At 41.1% G+C, this 20,997-nt stretch overlaps 1 protein-coding gene across 5 annotated transcripts in view; it reads left to right on the top strand.

The window, feature by feature from the left end:
* Positions 1-20,997, top strand: part of ENPP2 (ectonucleotide pyrophosphatase/phosphodiesterase 2) — a 144,530-nt gene that overhangs the window by 94,183 nt on the left and 29,350 nt on the right. For 4 of the 5 annotated variants that reach the window (XM_034668560.1, XM_019810218.2, XM_002929526.4 and 1 more), the window contains exons 9-14: positions 1,053-1,108; positions 6,205-6,270; positions 6,955-7,027; positions 13,626-13,734; positions 16,531-16,656; positions 20,300-20,331. In XM_034668560.1, coding sequence (XP_034524451.1) covers positions 1,053-1,108; positions 6,205-6,270; positions 6,955-7,027; positions 13,626-13,734; positions 16,531-16,656; positions 20,300-20,331 — 462 coding nt within the window. Of the gene's footprint in view, positions 1-1,052; positions 1,109-6,204; positions 6,271-6,954; positions 7,028-11,476; positions 11,633-13,625; positions 13,735-16,530; positions 16,657-20,299; positions 20,332-20,997 lie in introns of all 5 variants that reach the window. The other variant, XM_002929524.4, reaches the window with a different exon arrangement.

The following is a 20,997-nucleotide window of genomic DNA, read 5'->3' as shown; positions in this document are numbered from 1 at the left end:
GCTTGGGTCTTTTAACAAATGAGCCACATTTCTTCCTGTTTGCCTCCTGAGGGGTGGGGGGAAGTTCTTCTTACAGACTTATGTTCAGTGGGACACTGGCCATCCTAAGCTGTTTTTAATGTTCCTAGAATAACTGGATTATATTTATTTCCATTCCATAATAATTAAGATTAAAATTGATCCAGTGTTCACCAAATGCTAAGACATTGCTTTAAGGACTTTAAATGTCTTAACTCATTAAAGCTTAGAATAATCCCATGTGCTAGGTAATATTATCTACATTTTAAAAGAAACTGAAGCCCAGAGAGCTTAAGGAACTTACTGGAGGACTGCACAGTTGGTGAGTGACAGAGGCCAGGCTTAAAATCCAGCTATCCCGTTGCAGAGCTCAGGTTCTTAACCGCTGTATCTTCTGCCTTCCAACAGCATGCGCTGGAAAGAGTATTTTAAAAGCCTCAATGAAATGCTTGGTTCACGTAACTTATCCCAGGAGCTTATTCCTAAAATTTCATTTACTGAAAGGCTAAATAAAAGATGCATGGGAAAATGCAGAATAAAAAACAGCTTTTTTTCCCCTGCCCTTTTCATTCACCTAGTTTAAAACAAAACAAGACAAAGCTAGGTTCCAAGATTCTGGCATCTGTGTGCCAAATTGGGGTTCTCCTCTGTAGGCTTGCAATAGTACAGGAAACATATGGTCCACTCCTGGGTCCTTTGATGAGCAGAATTCCGTCATATAAGTGAAATGTTCAAAACAATGATCAGAAACGACAGGTACAGAACAGACTTTTGAGATGAAACAAGAGTTTAAAATGCCACTAGAATCCTAGCAGAGCTTTTGAAAGCTTTTGCAGAGAATGTATTGAATGACATTTATGGAAATAATGATTCTGACTTCCAGATGTGAAAAGAGAATGATTGCAAATGATGTGAAATTTATGGTGGGGTGTGGGTAAAGTATAAGATATCTGATCTAATACATTTTTAAAAACTTTTTCTTCTTTGACCAAAACTCAGAACACATTATAAGCCTCTTATATTTTCCTCATTAGCTATGGATTACAGCCACCAAGCAAGGGGTGAAAGCTGGGACATTCTTCTGGTCGGTGTAAGTTATCTTTATTTTGTCAATGTTTGTAAAACTGCAATTATGATTTAGCTTATGAAACATGAGCTCAATTTGATTTTACTTCAGTTAAATATAAAAGAACTTGAGCTTTTGAATATTTGAAGATTGAAAATAATCTTCCAAGTATTTTTTTTTTTTAGAGGTCTTCTCTTTTTCCTCCATCTTTTCTTAAAAGAAATGTAAAGAAGATTTTCTCTTCTTCTTGTCATCCTTAAGATTCTTCTGTCCCTGGTTTTGGTAACTTACCACCTAGGGAATGTATATTACTCTTAGCCTATTTATTGCTGTGGTTTGCATTATCATTTTCTGTAAATATATTACAACATGCTATATTTATTTTTGTTCACAACATTAAAAGTCTAGTGTGGTCTCAGGCAGCTGATGTAGTGGTCTAGAGATTGGAAATTCCAGACAGGAGACAAGGGGAAGCCTCTGTTTCCACTCCATTTTCCACTGAACTCTAGGATTTCCTTAGTAAGAAGAGTGGAACTACTTCTCTTCCCCACAGAGGTAATGGGGAGATTTGTAGTTAATGTTCATAAAACAGTCTTAAGGTGAACCTTACCTAATAAAAGTGTCAACATGTTGATTATTTTTAAGGCTCCTTAGTAAGAAAAGGAATCTGTTTCAACTTTCATGGGGATTTTGTTCCCACTGAGATATTCTTTCCATCTTTTTTTTTTTTTAACCACCTAAAGCTGTTTCCATATTTACCTCTTACGCCTTAACAAAAATCTGGCTATTCTATAATAGTAGTGTGCTGAGAGCAATCACAGGTTCAAATTAATCCAGATGGGACCATCTATATTCTCCAAATTCGGGAATAAAAGTGGCTTTTTCAGATTTGAAGGACTAAATTGAAATTGGGTTTGGTGATTTGAAGGGAAGACAGAATGAATGACCCTGTAAAAGCCTCCTTTTCCCACCTTTTTTTTTTTTAATTAATTTTATTTTATTATATTATGTTAATCACCATACAGTACATCCCCTGATTCTGATGTAAAGTTTGATGCTTCATTCGTTGCGTATAACACCCAGTGCACCATGCAATACGTGCCCTCCTTACTACCCATCACCAGTCTATCCCCTTCCCCCACCCCCTCCCCTCTGAAGTCTTCAGTTTGTTTCTCATAGTCCATAGTCTCTCATGTTTCATTCCCCCTTCTGATTACCCCCCTTTTCTTTATCCCTTTCTTCCCCTANTTTAAAAGGGGTTTTCTGAGTTGAGAATTAAGTGTGGGTATTGTTAGAAATGACATGTAAATGACATGTTGATCTACCAATTTAATCTGATGCATAACATTTTTGTAACCCTTGACTGTCATGGATGCTTACAGAAATGATTTTTTCTGCCCCACGACATATTTGCTTGGCAGAATGGACATAATTAATGGCCAATGACATAATTAATACTTAGTCCCCACCCTTACCCCCCGAAACTGCTGCCAAGCTTCATTGAAAAGGCCCAGTGTTCTGGTTTTGATGGCAATTTTCTCCACCCAGTTCAAGCTACTTACACGAAGGTAGCTTTTGTGCGCTCTGAAGATGTCTTCAGTTTTGGTTTGCTTCTCAGGCTGTTGTTCTTTTATCTCTATATTCTGGGAGTGACTTGGATTTAGCTTTTATCTCTCTCTCTTTTTTTAATCTTTTTATAACTAAACAAATAAACAAAACAAACCAGGGTCCAAAGTAATCCTCAGCTGATGCCCCATTACATTTTTGTGTGTGTCAATTTATGCTCAAAGGCGGTAATTCCCTGTAGGTATGAGTGTGTAGATTGATTCGAATCCCAGCCCTGCCACTCCATAGATTGCTGACTCTGGACAAGTGATTAAATCTCTCAATACATTAATGTCCTCATCTTTAAATGGCGGTGACAGCATCTTTATCATAGGGTGTTGTGAAGATAGCATGGGTTAATATCTTTAAAGAGCATAGAAGGGTGCTTAGTACATAGAAAGTAACAGATGAATAGTATTTGTTTTCTAATTTAATTTGCTTTCTAATTTTTAAATTTCTAATCATCTGTTTCAACATTGACCATACAAAGACGATATTTGTTCCCCTTTAACATTAAATACTTCATCTAATCCTTCATTTTCCATTCCTCCTTTTTTATTCTTCCTTTTCTTTTTCTGACCATATCTGACTGACTTGGGCTCACAACAAGTTCTCTATCAAACAGTGATGGTGAAGACAGCAGCATGACCGGCATTGCCCTTTCTATTCGGACACACTCTGTTCTGTGGCCGCGTCTGTTTGTGCTATCTCTGCATCGTATTTTAAAAACTAATGGCTAGGGGCCATGTCCTTTTGGTTCCTGGGTTAATTTCATAAAGATAAGCTAGAACTCCTAGGAAAGTTAGAGACTACTTTGTTCAACTCCTCATTGGCAAGATTGGAACACGTGGCTGAGAGAGGTGAAGTGTTGTGTCCAGGGTCATACTTAGGAAGGATACTCAGGCCTCTACAGTTCCCCTCTCTGGTTCTTACCACACACACACACTCAGCCCCTGCCCAGAAAGTGACAGTCACCTGCTTATTGTTCTAAGCAGAGAATGGTGACTCGTCTGTAAGGGTCTTTTTAGTAGAAGTATTCTGTATCTTCATTTACATTCACACAAAAGCCTCGAAAGTAATATATGTTTAACAAATATTTCATGAATGAGTGTGTCGTCTCTGTGGAGCTGTGAATCCAGCGCATAATGACAAAAGCAAACATTTCTCTAAACTCCATGTGCCGGGCACTATCCAAAGGGCTTTACGTGTATTCTCTCTTTTAATCCTTACAATGACCTTACGCGATAGGAAGTATTATTATCCTCATTTTATAGAGGCAGTTAAAGGTTAGGTAACTTGGCAGTCTCATCACCAACACATGTTGGAGTCAGGATTCAACCCCAAGCCTTCTGGCCTCGGAGAGGATGCTTTTATTTCCCGCCCACGGCTAGACAAGCACCGTGTCCAACAGAGGCGTTAGAAGATGTGTGTTCTAAGTCGACACAAATTCTATCAGCTTCTATTTTTCCATTGGCATCAAGCAAGTCCATCAGAGTCCATTGTGTGACTTAACACCAGTTACATAATATAATGCAGCTTGTAGGTAGGTATGAAGTGAGGTAAAATGGAAAGGTGACAGCATTTGCTTTTTTCTAAGTTAGGAAAGAATTCTAAATATGTAATTATTTTGTTCAGATACAGGGGATTTCTGAGGCTGATGAATTAAATACCTGAAGTGATTAACTTGGCTTTGCTCTGCCTATTTCTAATTCAATTAGGATATAATAAACAGGGTCCCATGTATTCAAGAGCATTGGATTTTGCTTCAGTTAGGACTCATTTTATAGTAAATATGATTTTCTGGGCTGGTTGGATAGCTCTAGACTGAGAGGGGGCCAGAGGAATGACAAATCTCCAATCTATAAGAGTGGGTGGGGGTGGCTGGCGGGGGTGGGGCATGGGGGAAGAGCTCCTTGATTAGAGCTCCTGCCAACTCTAGGCTTCTCCCATGGCTCTGAAGATTCTTCTTTCTCCTGGCTTGCCCTGGTTCACATCCACTGACAGTAAAAGTTTAAATGGCCCACCAGCATCCCATAGTAAGTTTTCAATGGAGTTTATTTTTTAGAGCAGTTTAAGGTTCACAGCGATTTGAGTGGTTGGCACAGAGAATCCTCACGTACCCCCTGTCCCCACACATGCACAGCCTCCCCGTTATCAGTGTCCCCCACCAGAGTGGTACGTGTGTCACCACTGGTGAACCTACACTGACACATCGTTATCACCCAGGGGACGTAATTTATACTAGGGTTCACTCTTGGCCACAGTAATCTCTACCAACCACAGTTAAACTTGGGCTTTAGTTTGAGTTCATCATAAACAAGCCCTAAGGCCTGGTCTCAGATGGGGGAGCAGAAAAGCATGGTGTGCTCCTTGTTAGGAAAGAATAAGCAAATCTCCCCATAAATAAAAGCATCGCCCTGCTTGTGAGCATCTTAATGAAACTCACCCCGGGCTACAGTGCGATCATGTTAGCTGAGAGCTCTTAAAGCTCGTGCCAGATTTCGGGTAATTATATTTCAACAGAGGAATGAGACTTAAACACAAAAGTCATTGTGAATGAAGATTATACCCTTTTTGTCAGTCTCATAATTACATGTGCCTATTCTTGATAGATTTTTATAGAGCTAGAAGAGAATTTCAAGACTACCTTTCCTAACCCCTTATTTTATGGAGGAAGAATGTAAAGTTTCAGATAAAATAACATTTCTAAAGTCATATAGGTCTTTAGAGATAGAATGATAACTCATGATCATTAATAAAAAAAAGGTTTTTTGGAATATACTATGTACTTAGCACCGTACATGCCCTTTGCCTGTGTTGTCTCATTTTTTAAAAAAAGATTTTATTTACTTACTTGAGAAAGAGGGAGAAAGTGCATGAGAAGGGGGAGGAGAAGAGGGAAGAGGGAGAAGCAGACTCCCTGATGAGCAGGGAGCCCGATACGGGGCTCAATCCCAAGACCCTGAGATCATGGACCTGAGCTGAAGGCAGACACTTAACCGACCAAGCCACCCAGGCACCCCTTGTCTTGTCTCATTTTATCCTCATAATCAAGCTGTGTGCAGTGTGTTTTGCTATTATCTTACTTTTGCTGATAAGTAAACTGAGGCCCAGAGAGGTCAAAGTGGCATGGAGGTCAAGAGAGGTCACACCACCAGCAAGATGCAGATGGGGGTATAAGTCCTGGTCCCCCTGTGGCCACAGCTAATGGCTTTACTCACTAAATGGCGGTGCCTCTGAGCCCAGGGTCCTTTCTGCCTGCAGCAGAGTCTCTGATCAACAGGGCAGGTTCCTCACTTGACTGTGAATCAGAGTTTCCAGTCTCATCTTCTACAGCAGAGGTTGAGCAATACGACGTGTTGCAAATGCAGCGGAAGTTTAAACTCTAATTCGAAAGAGGGCCTTGTACGACAATGAAGTGAAAACAGATGGCAGTAAATAGAGAGCCCTTGGGCTGGGCTGGAGTTTGTGGAACTGCGACCTCATGTCATGCTTTGCCTGCTACATCCCCACAGGGTCATCCCTCATGAGCGGAGAATATTAACCATCCTGCAATGGCTCACCCTGCCAGACGACGAAAGGTATTTGTTTCCATGCCCCCAGCTTTCCCTCTTCTTTTTTCAGTACGTTTCCAGCCTAGGTTAGACCTGGGTGAAGACTCGATGGGCCCGGTCAAGGTGTGGTACTACTAAGTTTTGTGGTTCTCAGCCTTAGCGTTACTTCCCTAAGAAGGACACGAGGGACATAGGTCACAGGGCCCCACTCAGTGCCAGGGATTAGTACAGCTGTTCATCCTGGCTGCTACCGCGAGCTCCAGCAAGTTCCTGGCCTGGATAAGCGAACCAGCAGCAACATTCCAAGGACTGCGGAAGCAGTCAGACTGACTTCTCACTCTAATGGAGATGTTCTTTCAGGCTACAGACTGCATGGTCTGTGTGACTTTTCACTGGGCTCTATTATCTCGAGGATCAAAGACCTGAGTATGTGTTCAGATAATCCTTTGTGACGTTTGCTCCCTGAAGGGGGTACCAGGCAGTTAGCACGGTGGGGGTAGTGTGGGGGGTGGTGAATGTGGAAAGAATAGAATCCGCCCTCCCCCCGCCCCCAAGAAACAAGAAAGAGATATTTTCCACGTTAAGACGAACAGTGGTTGGGAAATTACTTAACTTGATTTGAGAGGAGTTTTTCTCAATGTGTAGGATTACTTGATATTCTTTCTTATATGTGGTTTGAGGGAGATTCTGAACCTTCCAATTTTCCCGTAGGCCTTCGGTCTATGCCTTCTATTCTGAGCAACCTGATTTCTCTGGACACAAGTATGGCCCTTTTGGCCCTGAGGTTAGTAGCTTATCACCTGCCTGAGGAGAACCTGTGCCTGGGGGCTACTGACTAGATTCGGGATTTGTACAAAGTCTCTTGGGTATTTGCATCTGCAAGGTTTATACATAGCCAAACAATTGCAAGACTAAAAATCTTAAACATACCTGTTTCTCTTGCAGGTTTAGATTGAGTTGCTATTCAAACATACCCTAACCTTGGTGTTCATAGGAGGGGTGTATGCCCTGAAGGCATCAGTCAGAAGGCACAGGATTAGAAAGGGTTGGCGTTTGCCATCCCTGGGATAGGAATGGAAAGGCATCTGGAGCTGAAACCTGCAACACAAAATGCTCCAACTGAATTTCAGCTCACTTAAAATAATTATGCAGTTCCGAGAGGATGGGTCAGCTAAGTTGCTCTAACAGCCTTAGCAGAGACAATCAACCTGGCATATGTTCTAGCATTGAACACTTTTTTACTTGATAAATTTTGACATAGATATATATACCTGTGGAACCATCACCACAGTGAAGACTGTGAACATATTCATCACTCCCAAAAAGGAAATTAATTCCTAATTAAGAGAAATGCACGACTGAATGAATCTATTTAGCAGAGCAATGTAATGGCCTTTTACAAACAGTGAGGAATGTTGGTTGAAAGCCATCTGTTTGTTAGACAATATCCAGTATAATTTCAAATTCAGAGGTGGGAAAAGGATGACTGTATTTTATGATGTTCGTCAGTCATCTGGAGATAGAAATCTTCCCAGTACTGCAGCATAGATCACTTTAAAGCAGGATGGGATTTACAAATCTAGAATGTTTTCCATCTCTCATTCTAACTAGAGTGGTGAGGTCTACATCAACATACTCTAACTTGATTTGGGAGGAGAAATCATTTCAAAAACTCTGCTGTTGGAAACTGCCTCCCATTCTCTAACAGGCTGACAGCACCGTTGGGGATAATGACGTTCACTGTGTTCAGCATAAGACTGAGTAGGAAATACAGAGAAGTGTGTCTTGGTTTAAATATTTTTGAGCAAAATGCAGCATATCTAGCCAAAGGCAGTAAATACCAAATACACGAAAAATACCTAAGTATTTTTGAATGTTTTAACATCAATTCCGTGATTTTTTCAAACACCGGAAAGTAATGGCTTTGTGAAAGCATTCTTAGTTTGCCTTAAATCATTGCAGTTATAGAAGTCTGATGCTCTTTTTCCTATCCCTTTGATGTTTAACGAGTGTTGCACGATTATGAAACACAAATGATAAAATGAGATAAACATCTGCATGAAACACAAATCTTACTCTTGCCAGCGCAAGCATGGCTGTTTTATCTTTAGGATGACTTTCTTTGAGATTAATCTAAAGTGAACCAAAAGAACCACATTTTATTAAAATGTTAAAAAAAAATCCTAAGCAGTTCCATGTGCCTTATTTAAAAGTTGTGCTTCACTTGGATAATAATATCCCCTAAAAGACTCTATGGCATAGACAGGCTAGAGGTTGGTATAGCCATTTTTTTTAAGAGCCAGAGGCTGGTGCCTAAACAGGTGTGGGGTGGCTTAGGTCACCTGGTGGTTAAGTGGACTTGGAGGCTAGACTCTAAGAGCTCCTGGGCCAGGGTTCTTCCCATGGAGCCCTTGAAACTTCCAGGAGATACGCAGAGTGATTAGGTAAATGACTATGTTCAATTCAGACAGAAGTTTTTTTTAAGTCAGAAGTTGGGTTTTTGCAATATAAATAGGAGGAACTCGCAAGACCCTCAGTTCTTTAAAAGTTATACAGCTCAGCAATAAGGCTTCTTGATCCACAAACATCTCTGGATTTCTAATACGTATAGTTCAATTGTAATTACATACTTGAAAGTGTATGTGTGTGCCTTTTAATCAAGAAAAAACTGGAGAGTTTATTTTTTTAAGTACTGAGCCGTGATAAATGGAACATAATATAGGATGCTTGAATTTGTTGTAATGATGGTGCTGTGCTCAGGGTTGCTCGGAAGTATAGAGCTTTTTTTTTCCCTCTAGAATTTTTTAATTAAGACTTGGAAGTATTCATGCTATGTTCTCTCTAGTATTAATACTTCTTGTAAACTGGGATATTCTCATGTATCCACTGGGTAAAACACTCTTAATTAGATATCTTGGAATGTTTCTTCAGTTATGATAACCTGATAACCTGGCCACTTTCTTCCGGTAAGGCAAGGAGTATTTTCAGATTTCAACTATTTTTCATTTGGTTCTAGGAATCTTATTTTTACTGAATGAAAAGCAAAACTGTTTACCCTTGAAAAAAAAAGGAAACCAAAACAAGGCAGCAAAATCTCTCTTCTGTAGTCAACTAATTGGTTTCTATCAATATATACATGTGGTATGTGTATAAAGGCTTTACGAACCGAAATACTATTTATAAAATCAGTAACATGTCATCATTTACATCTAATGAGAAATACCTTGCATTTGAAGTTTAATTGAAAAAATTCGCTCTGGCAGAATGTTACAAGCTACAACGCAGTTGAACTGTGTGTTTTACTTGCTTAATACCCGAGTATACTTTTTTCAGGACGATTCTCAAAGGCTATTAAATGAGATGACCAAACATTGGGCTAATAGCTTCAAGAAATGGTGTATTGCTCCTGGTTTCATCGTGTAATGGTGAATGTTCGGAAACATGCTTGCTTTTGATTATTGGCACAATCTTTTCCTCTTTGACCTTCTACGCTTTCTCTGTGATTCCTCGGTCGGCTGCTGTTTCAGGCCTAGAGGCAGAGCTTTGGCTGGCTAGTGACTACCTTCAGATGGCAAAGTATCCTTCTGAAAAGCAGGGAAATTTGCCCCTCTACCTCCCATCCTCCTAATAACCTCAGGCTAAGTCTTCTAAAGTCAGACTATAGTACGGCTGGTCAGTGAAAACTTAGCTTTCGTCTACCTCTAACATTCAAAGAAGGAACTACATGCGATGCAATCCCTGGATGAAAACTCATCTTGGCTAAATTCTGTCCCTCCTGCTGCTCTAACCCGCTGCAACCAGCAGGGCCCGCTTGTGGAGTCTTCTGAATGTTGAGGCCTCTTGCGAATGGCCGAGTGTCTGATGGGCCGACGAGCGCGAGCTGAACTGTGTTCCGTGACCATGAACTGGGAAACCCTCTTTTTCTTTTGCTTCTCTTCTCATGGAGAACTGCCTGAAACTAGACGCATTTAAGAAACCAAACCAAACCGGAGTCCATGGGGCTGGGTCTTTTCATCGCTCTGCTGGAGAGCGAGGATGAGGTAGAAATGGCAGTGTCTATGCAGTCGCTTGCTTTGGAAACAGTGACCTGGCATGGCAGATGGCCTCCTTTTGGGATTCACTAACATTGTTTCTCCTCCCGCCCCTTCCTGCATCTGAATGATTCTTGGAGCAGTCCCACCGAGAGAGACTCAGCTAGGGAGACCTCAGGGCTTGCTGATTTAATTCACCTTTGCACCATCGGCAAATCAGGGGCCTGGTTTTCTCTAGCGTTTGGAAGTCCCAAAAGGTTATCTTCCTTATTCAGCTTGTGTGTCAGCCTTTACTACTCTCTAGATTTTCATAACAGGATGCATAGTGCTGGCAGTCCGTCCCCCCAAGAAGGGGGTTATCTGATAGGAAGAGTATAAGCACGTAGATTCTTTCTTCATATGTAGACCAAGATGAAGAGATCTTGATGACTTTTTGTATTTTAACTAATTTTACAAGATAATTTTTTTAAAAGACAGTTTTATTTATGGTTATCTCTTGGCTTAAAGTTCCTCTGTACTGAAAACCTAAATTATCAGTGAGAAGTTCTCTCTCCTGCTGGAAGCCCCATTTTGTATAAGTACTAAGGAGGTACTTACTTTTCATGACCAAGGTGGATTGCTTATTATTTATGTTTCACTCCATCCTTGGTTTAAATATTTTTTCCCCTAATTCTTGCCAATCAGGGTGACTCTTGCTTCGATATACTTTGGTGGTATGAACAGACATCCAGCAGATTCTGCATTGGAGCCCCCTGCATGAACCCCGTTGTCACCTTGAAATGACCAAATGGCTAGTGTTCTATTTGGTTTTCTTCTAGTACTTTAAAAATGGAGAGCTTTTCGTAACCAGGGACCAGTCTCTCCCTAATGCAGGAGTTGTGGAATGCAGGACTGTATGTCACCTTCAGGTGTAACCCCCAGCAGGTTCCTCAGCCCAAGAGACACCCACATGACTAGATTCTCTTAAACTATATTCTTGCTCTTGGTGAAGAAACTGTGACGGCAGCGTCAAAACGGACTTAGGAGGCTTCTCTCTGTAGAGTCCCCTGAATCATTCCTCATACCTACTTTTTCTCACATAAAGAGCCTTCGTTTTTCTAACTAAGGCTCTGCTGACCCCAGATGGCAAAGTGTGAGCTTTATGATCTGACCCAGAGGGACAGACGACTTCTGAGTCCAGACATCTCTATCCGCCAGTACAGGAGAGTAGTTATGGCTCACCTCTTACTCCGGCTAAGAGACCTAAGAGGAAGGTTACCCCTAAGAGGAGACAGGAAAGACCAGTTGCTCCTCCAAAGAAAAGAAGAAGAAAATTACATAGGATGGATCATTATGCTGCGGAAACTCGTCAGGACAAAGTAAGTTTATCTATTGTTCCAAAGCTTTGCGGCGGGCAGGTCTGAGTCGAAGGTTTCCTTCAGTGCTTTGCTTTGAAAATCAGCTGAATAAGTTTCAGAAGAACTCTGGTCGTGTCATCCTTGGCTTTGAGTCCAGAAGAATCTGGTACTTCAGAGGTTAATGTTAATGTGGAGACCTCCTGAACTTTCAGCAAGACAGGAAAAAAGAACCTTCTACTTTCTTTAGAGTTAGCTGCCCTACAACTGGTATTAATGTTTAGGCTTGAATGAATGTGAGGACGGCTGTTGGATTTGCTTGCCCTAATTCATGGAATCTGTTACAGTGCTTTGTAGCCTTGGTTCTTGAGAACAATCTAGAAAAGCAGTGAGGGGATTCTTCAAAGACAATGTAAATGAGAACCCAACAGAAAATTGGCTTATATTAGGAGCCTCTACCTTCAGAGTTCAGAAAAGGTCTTAGGTTATAGACAAGAAAGAAAGAGAAAACAATGCATAGTTGGAATTGTGGGTATTTTCTCATAGAGAGATGAGTGACGTTTACTCTTTTCAGTATATTCAGAACAGGCTGTAGGTTGTCACTTCTCTTAAAACCTTCAGATACCTCCAAGGCGCTTTCTTGCTTCTGACTATCTGAACTAATCACTGAGAAGAAGGTCTTGGATATCAGCTGAGTTGGCTGGTGAAAATAAGTCATTGCCAAGGATTGACATATATTGCGCATTTGGTATTTTTTTGTCGAGGTGAAGGTCTTAGAGGAGAGCCTGCTTTTCTCAGAAGCAAATACCTGTTAGTCCCACACGTATTAGCCCTTCAGATGCTGTTTGCATTTATCCTCCTGAGACTTCCCCTTGTGACTTACTCCTTGGGACAGAGTTTGAAATACTGACTCCTGTCAGGAAGAAAAACAAGCTTACACCTGATTTTACCGAGGACATGATATGAGGAAAGGTCTTGAGGCATCTGAGAAGATGCTAATGGAAGATAATATTATATGTCTGAAATCTAAAACATGATATGCAAGACCCTGCTGTTCTTACCAGCCTTCTTGTGTGTATGTGTGTGACTGCAGCTAAGTTGTAACATTCATGCGAAGTACTGTCAAGTGTTTGTGTGATGAGATGTTTCTTGGAAACCTTTCCATTGTGCAGAGATGACAGTGAGAGGGGAAGACTCTAGTGTGTTGGAGCGTTCGTGCTACTAGAAGCTTCCACTGGAAGCAAGAACATGAGAGATGGATTTTGTTTCTTCATCTTTGGAAATTTTTTCAGAGACCTGAGTTTTTGTGTTTCCTTAGGCTGGGTAAGAAATCTAGAACAAGCCCAATGGTTCACTTCTTGTGAAGTTAGGACTCTCGTAGCTTCTTCTTTTACTCAAAATCAGCTTGAAAGGGATTAAATTGAGAAGCAGTAGCTTTTTTCTTAGAAGAGATTCTTCTATCAAGAATCTATTGTTCTCAGGCATTGGCAGTTAAGTTCTTCAAAACATTAGATGGATTCCATTGTATTAATGATATTCTGGTTTAGCATCCAGTGGAAGTGTATCATTTTACCTCAGAACTTCTTTTGATTCACTTAGCCTCCATCTTCTCACCATGGTTCAAAACCTGATGTGATTTTACCTAGCGAACAAGAGGCTTAAACTATCCATCTGACTTTCTGCTCACTCTCAAAATTCTTGGATTTAAATAACATTGTTACATTTTCGAAAGGTCATTTTATCTCTAAAAAAGAAAAGAATTGCCCTTAATATTTCTGATATTTTTGTATCAGAATTTTGAAAGGATTGGATGAGGAGAGGTCTTATGTTCCTGAAATAATACAAATAAAAGTGCTCAGAACAGATTTCCATTGAGGGTGGCAGGCAAATCTCCCTCGACAAAGCTCTGCCTCTGGGCCTGAAGTTTTCTTTCCAGAATGTTCTAGGGATAGAAGATCTATGACAAACTGAGAGGAAAAAAAAATACCTGCAGGGACTAATTTGCTCCTTTTTCCAGATGACAAATCCTCTGAGGGAAATTGACAAAACAGTGGGGCAATTAATGGATGGACTGAAACAGCTGAAGCTGCATCGCTGTGTCAATGTCATCTTTGTTGGAGACCATGGTAAAGTTTTGTTTTCTCTTTGCTAATAGGACAGCTACACAGATCATGTTTCTGATCGTGTTGGGGGAGGAACCCGTGCCCTCAGAATCCCAGATTGTGTTCTTCACCTCCTTCCCTCTTTCTTCAGGGTAGGGAAAGAAATCAGGGCATGACTCAGAAGTATGAGATGACCTGAGATGACCCCGGACCATTTTGATCAAAACCAGGGACTTTCTGTGTCTTCCTTTTCTTTGCAAGAAAGAAGGTCTTTCCACAAAATTCTATCTCTTACTAAAGTGTGGCAGACAATTTGCCTGTGGTATTAATTACTTCCTCCGAGAATGTGACATATCAGGTCCTACTATCTCATCTCTGTTAGTGACATCTCCCCTAAAGGAGCCTACAGAGTTTATGTGGCTAAAAAAATAAATCTAAATATGATAAGGAGGATAGGATTCTTATCAAAGATGAGATGTATAAGTAAAATGATATCCCTGTATGCACTGAGGGAATTTAAGACCCAAACCAGGAATTTAAGACCCTGTTCAGTTACAGAAATGGAGAGGAAGAAGCTGAGTTTTTCTAAAGCACCGTATGAAGTAGAAAAATTCATGACCACTTTTTTGAACATCATAAGCATTAGATATTGGAGAGCTGGAAGAGGGTCCTCAGAGGGCATTCTTATTTCCTAGCTGTGCTCCCTGAGTTCTAGAGAATGCCTCCTCCACTCTAGAACTATCAGATTGAAAGAGTGACCCTGGAATGCAGTCTTACATTCCCTTCTAGGACAGGGTTTGGGAGGAAAAAATTGATAGACTCTTTGATAGCTCTGTTAAGAAAGGCAGGCAAGTCTCCCTAGTCAAAGGTCTGCTTTGGGCCTGTAGTTTTTTTTTTCCAGAATGTTCTAGGAAATCTAGGAGAAATTAAAAAAAATAGTTGTGGGACTAACCTGCTCTTTGGCAGGGGCTAAGTGCGACCCACTGCAAAATCATGCTCCATGGGTTTGACTTGGTGGAAGCTACAGATAAGACAGAGATTCTGGAGCATGGGACACAGCTGATTCAATTTAAGTTGCCCAGATGTGTCAAGAGCATTCGCTCATTGACTGGAGTCTGGTGTCTAAGAAGTGGATCAGTCCCAGCAGGTCATATGCTAGAGCAGTGTAAAGGTTTTAGATATATTAAAACCTTGTCTTACCAGGTGCAGGCTACTGAGATGAGTAGATTGCTTTGGCTGTGGGAAGCCATAGCATCCCTTTTTTGAAAGGTAGTATGGTCTAGCGTTTCAGAACCTGGGCTTTGGAGTAAGGATGTATTTCAATGGAGTTCAAATTGCACTGTGCCACTTATGAGCCGTGGGATGCAACCTCCTCATATGTAGAATGAGAACCCTAACACCATCTACAGAGAGTTGGTCTGGAGGATGAGAGGCGATGATGCTTGAGAAGCACTTCACATGTGGTCTTTGAGATCAAGAGAGATGGTCTATCCCTGGGGCGGCAGAAGTGACTTCCTAGACATGTAACCAATGGGGGGTCCTTCTAGTCTTCCACTAATACAGATTTGGAGACTTCCTCTTCCTGAGTTAACAGTGTGCTAAAACATAGTAGCTGTTCATTGTTTGACTTTTTCTTTCCGAGAGTTTAAAGGTTAAAAGACAAGTTATATACCCTTTGTGCTATCTTGGGATATATTTTTGTCTTTCTTCATTCCAATTTGTATTGAAAAAGAGATGGGGTGTCTTGATCTGGGAATCCCAGAAGGGAATATAATTTGGATTTTATCAGGTCTGTGCCACCCTGGGTTATATTTCTTTATTCCAAAACCTTAGGACGTCCTTTACAGAATCCCTTATCCCCCCCCACCGCCCACCCTTAGAGGGCATCTATCTATTGGATTGTGCAAAGCTGCATATTAAACCTTCACAGTTTCATGCCATCTCAGAAATTTCAAAATGACCAGCCTCCATAGTCTGTTATTCTGATATCTGAGTTTGTATTGTTTATTTAGTTATCTATTTATAACATTGATAAAGACTTTTTTTTTTTTTTGTTAGGGGCAGGAAACGAATCTTGCATGGGGGGGGAATACTTGTTGGTTAAAAAAATTCCCTACCTAGACCCTTTTTGTGTTCTAGTCGCTAGCCTTCAGTTTTGACTGATTACATTGTTTACAACTTGTTTTCAGCAATATTTTGTTTTTCAGTTTGGGTGGTCATTGGGGCTGACATTTTTTTTTTCTTTCTCATCTCTTGTTGCCAGTATTGTTTTGTCAGTAACATCCAAGGCCACCAGTGGAGACAGAGTGAGGACTGGTGATTATGTACTCAAGTCAGGAGATATATTAGAGAGAGAGAGAATTGGAAAATGACATTTTACAAAAGAGACAGAGAACTATATATTCCAGTTATTTACACCACCCCCAGCTGGGAAGAGTTTGAAGGAATCTAGGATTCTTTTTTATTTTTATTTTTTTAGAGTAGATCTTTTTCATAATGACTAAATAGCTTAAAAAGAAAGATCATAGTAACTTCCTTTGTCTTGCTGTTCTTGCTGAATGACTTAAGATGATCATTGAGATGATGCATTTTCAATCTTCTAGCACTGCGAAATGATGTGACTAAATCAAAACCCGATGAAAAGGTGATATAAAGAAGCATTAAAAATTTTAAAGTCAAGTTAAGACATCTCAAAGGAGAGGAATCCTCACATTAAGTTGTTACAAAAGAATTAAGGAGATGCCTGGATGTTATCTTTAGTGTCTGTGTTAAGATTTTAAGTTTACAATTGCCTGAAAACACTTCTTTTTCTCCCCTCAGGGATGGAAGATGTCACATGCGACAGAACGGAGTTCTTGAGCAATTACCTGACTAACGTAGATGACATTACGTTAGTGCCTGGAACTCTAGGAAGAATTCGGTCCAAATTTAGCAATAATGCTAAATGTAAGTTGATTCCTAAAATACTAAGTTGTCAGAATGGTGGTATAGTAGAGTACGTAAGGGCTTTTCCTCTGAAGCTGGAGCACTTGGGTAAAAATCCTAATTTTGCTACTTCTTAGCTGAGTGGCCTTGAACACATCATGTAAACTCTAAGCCTCAATTTTTTTCGTCTGAAAAATGGGATGATAATAATGGCTACGGCTTCGTGTTGTGAAAACAAATCTGTGTATATCCCTTAGAGTGGGTCCTGGCACATGGTAGCATTATGTAAATATTTGCCCTTGTTTTCTTTATGTGGAAAATACACTTAATTTGAGACATGCGTATAACCATAAGCTTCTTTTACAAGAGAGGAATGTTTCAACAAGAGGTTCAGGCTTACTCTTTAGTTGAAGCTGGGGAGTGTAGGACAGGGCTGGCAGAACCACACTCAGAGCCTGAATGTCCCTAGGAGCCCAGTTGAAGGGGACTCTTCACCTTTATGAATGTGATTGACAGAACACAGGAGAACTATTATACCCTTGGGAATTGGTGGCTATTCTGGAAGATTAGATATGAATAGGACAGTCTTATCACTTACATTGTACACATTCAGGTTATGATATGCTACTGACAAGAGCCTTTATTTATGGGCTAAGATGTTTTAAGAGGTGTCCACCTAGCCTCTGAGAAATCCACAGTTTTGTTGGAGACATGCTGCAATTTGGGGAGAAGAAAATCTTTTAGAGGTTTTAGCCTTGGGGATAAGAAACCATTGGCACAAGTGTAAAGCTTTGGAAAATTAAGTTTTTCCCAAACTGCGTTCCTGAGTCAACACGAACGGGAACTGTTCCAAGGTCAGCTCCAGGCAACGTTGTAAAATAAACAAATGATCAGTGTTTCTGCTGCTTCTCCTCATACCCTTTCAGTCCTTCGTGTCCTGCCTGCTCCTCTGCTCACTTGAGACAGGCAGGCCCTGGCCAGAGAGGGGACACAAGTCACCAGGGTACTTCTTGATTTAGTATTTGCATTTTAGGGCTTAGGCAAGAAAGGTTTTGTCTATTTTGAAAGGTCCTTCAGACATCAGTAAATGTAATGGGGAGGCTGTTTTAGGGGAAAAGGAAAACTTTCTTGGGACCAATGAAATAATAACTACCAATAATTAAATATTTCATACCTTACAAACACTTGCAGACACGTGATTTCCTTTGGTGAGAGTCAGTGGAGGGGGTGGTGAGCAACACAGACAATGGTGGTAGGGTGTCTGGTTCAAATCCCAGCTCTGCCAGGTGGTCCCTCTATGACTTTGGGCAAGCTACTTAAACACTCCATGCCTTGGTTTCCTTATCTATAAAATAAGGATTGTTGGAAAGATTGACGAGGGATTATCTGCATATCACATTGATTAGTGTTTAGCACGTAGTCAGAGTTGTATAAATGTTAGCTACGGTGATGGCGTTGGTCATATCACTATTTCAGCTAAATATGCACACAGTCTTCTTTAATCCTTCTAATAACTCTGTATGCCAAGTTTTACTATCCCCTTTGTAGACAGTGGAAATCAAGGCCCAGAGAGAGGTGAAATCACTGACTAGGAGGATGAGAGCTAGGAAGTGGGAGAGCTGAGATGGGAACCCAGATTGACCAGTTCTTAAGCACCAGCCTATGCTGGGGACCTCTGCCCCTCCTACAAAGTGGGAGCTGTCAGCAGGAGAGGCCTGAGAACTTCAGAACTGAAGGGTTGGTGTCATAAGCATGGACTTGGGCATTTGTTAATTTCCAGTCGTTCTCTGGGATTTATCTGAGCACAAGATTGGCCCGTGCTATTTATTTTTCTTCATTAGCAAAGAACATGAACTTCCCCAGTGGGGTCCCTTTGAGGACTGTTGTTTATGAGTCCATGGAGCGTAGAGTTTCGAAGCATGGCATGCTCAATGAGATTGCTAGAGTCCCAGTGGGCTAGCTCCCCTCTTCTAAATGCCCATTGGCTTAGTGAGGATTTGAATAGCACCTGCCTCTCAGAGTAGTTGTGTGAAGGACCAGAGAGAAAGTGTCTCGCACATGATAGGGACACAATTTGGGTTGACCATTGTTGCTACCATTGTGACTCACTTGCTTTCCTTTAAAAGATTCAACTGAGGGACACCCGGATGGCTCAGTCAGTTAAGTGTCTGCCTTCGTCTCAGATTATGATCCCAGGGTCCTGGGATCGAGCCCTACCTGCATCAGGCTCCCTGCTCAGTGGGGAGCCTGTTTCTTCCTTTCCCTCTGCTCACACCGCCCCCCCCCCCCCCCCNCCCCAGCTTGTACTCTCTCTCTCAAATAAATACATACAATCTTAAAAAAAAAAAAGATGCACCTAAAATTTAGCCCCAATTGAAGTAGAATGGGATCCACATTTTAGCTTTGGATTGCATAGCTTTAGAACCAAGATTCTGAAAACTGTCTTTGTAGAGTGTGTACTTACATTATAAGGTAAGCTTAGTCGTGCATTTTCAACAAATAAGAACAAATATTTATTTGTATTTATTAACAAATTCTTATTGAGCGCATGGTATGAACGAGGCCCTGGGGATACAGCAGGAAATGACATAGACATGACCTACTCCTCTGACAGTTAAATTTCAGGGAGGACTGCTTCACGAGGGTTGCTATGTCTTCTGTACCCTGCTTTCCTCTTCTGCTGATTCCATAATGACACACTAAAGCAAATTTTTTGAAAACAAAACAAAATCCAGCCAACCTACAATCTGCTGTTTCTCTCCACCCCCCGCCAAAGGGGGCCTTCAGATAATATAATCCTGTCCACAGTTTATGTACAGCCATCATTTACATAGTTTTGCTTTTAGCTCGTCCAGGGCACTGACTGAAATATCTTTTGTTCGCTCGTAGTGAAAATAAAGGAGGCGCATCTGTGTGTGTGTCTGTGGCTGGGGAGGGATGGCTACCTGAGGAATTAGACCTGTGGTGTTCCTGAGAAAACAAAACTCCCCGTAGAGAAAAAGAACTCAATGGACTAGAAGTTTCATCTTAAAGTGGATGATAACTTGTTTCCAAGATCTGCAGATAAATAGGAAGTTAAGCTAAAAGCCCCAAGTGTCCAGTTTGGTTCCTGATGTCAAATTGCAAACAAACTAAAGCCAAGATCCAGAGGGACAGTTTGGGGGAACTTAAAGATGTTTATCTAGCATTATCCTTGTGCCCTGGGAGGAGGAATTCCCTTCCAGAAGAGGAGAACCAGATCTAGCAGGGAACTTTACCACAGGAGTATTTCCATTTGCATAGCTCCAATTCACTGACCAAAATATTAAATACTCACATGCAATCTTTTTAAAGATTTATTTATTTATTTATTTATTTGAGAGAGAGAGAGAGAGAGCAGGGGGAGGGAGAGGGAGACAAACAGACTCCCCACTGAGTGGGGAGCCTGACGCAGGTCTTGATCCCCGGACCCTGAGATCATGACCTGAGCCAAAACCAAGAGTCACATGCTTAACCGACTGAGTCACCCAGGTACCCCAATTTTGCATATGTTTTAAACAAAGCCTAAAGTGATAGCTCTTCTGGGGGGGGGAGAGAAAGAATTGAGTCTTTTGCTGTAAAAATTATTTCTCTCAGTGATTATAGCCATCTCTTTTGAAATTGTTCTCCCTCTCTCTTTGAACAGATGACCCTAAGGCCATTATTGCTAATCTCACAGTAAGTATTGCAGGTCACCCGGCCTCTGCCCTCAGACTAGCTTCCACACACTCACTTGCTAGGTTCCCCTTCCCTGTGCAGCGGGAGGGACATTTTACTTACTGCCCTGCAATCCCATATATTTGTTTCTCTAAGAATTTTCAAAACTTCAAAACTGTGGACAGCTGCAGGCTCCCTAATGGTCTTGGCAGTGATACAAACTGAGAATATTTGATCTTTCCATTAGAACTGAAAAGTACTCATTCATGAGTAAACAAATCCTTACGCTCTCTGAACCGGATCTGCCCATCACCCTGTTTCATCGTCCCCCCCATGCAGGATGTAATCACCCAGGCCCAAGTGTGCGTCCTCCTCCCTTCCCACCCCACCTCCCATCCCTTGACTTGAAGTAGTTGGAAAAGGCTTGAGAGTTTGAGTTGCTCTTAGTGATAGTCTCACAAGTCAGGAATGTATCCTGAAAATTCCTAACTACCCTCTGATAACCTTCCATGTCATCTACCAAGTTATCAAATCCCCTTTGAACCTAGTCATTTTCAGCTTGCATTATTTGGTAGGGGGATAGAATAAATTCTATTTATTCACTAACCAGCCTTTTGTTTGGCTTAAACCTGCCTTTGACTTTCTAGAGAGAGAATATCTAGGGCTTTTTCTAGAAAATAGTCCATA

This window comes from Ailuropoda melanoleuca, chromosome 9 (genome assembly GCF_002007445.2).
Source record: "Ailuropoda melanoleuca isolate Jingjing chromosome 9, ASM200744v2, whole genome shotgun sequence".
NCBI lineage: Eukaryota > Metazoa > Chordata > Mammalia > Carnivora > Ursidae > Ailuropoda > Ailuropoda melanoleuca.
The sequence above is the reverse complement of the archived record's forward strand: the minus strand, read 5'-3'. Positions and strand labels throughout refer to the sequence as shown.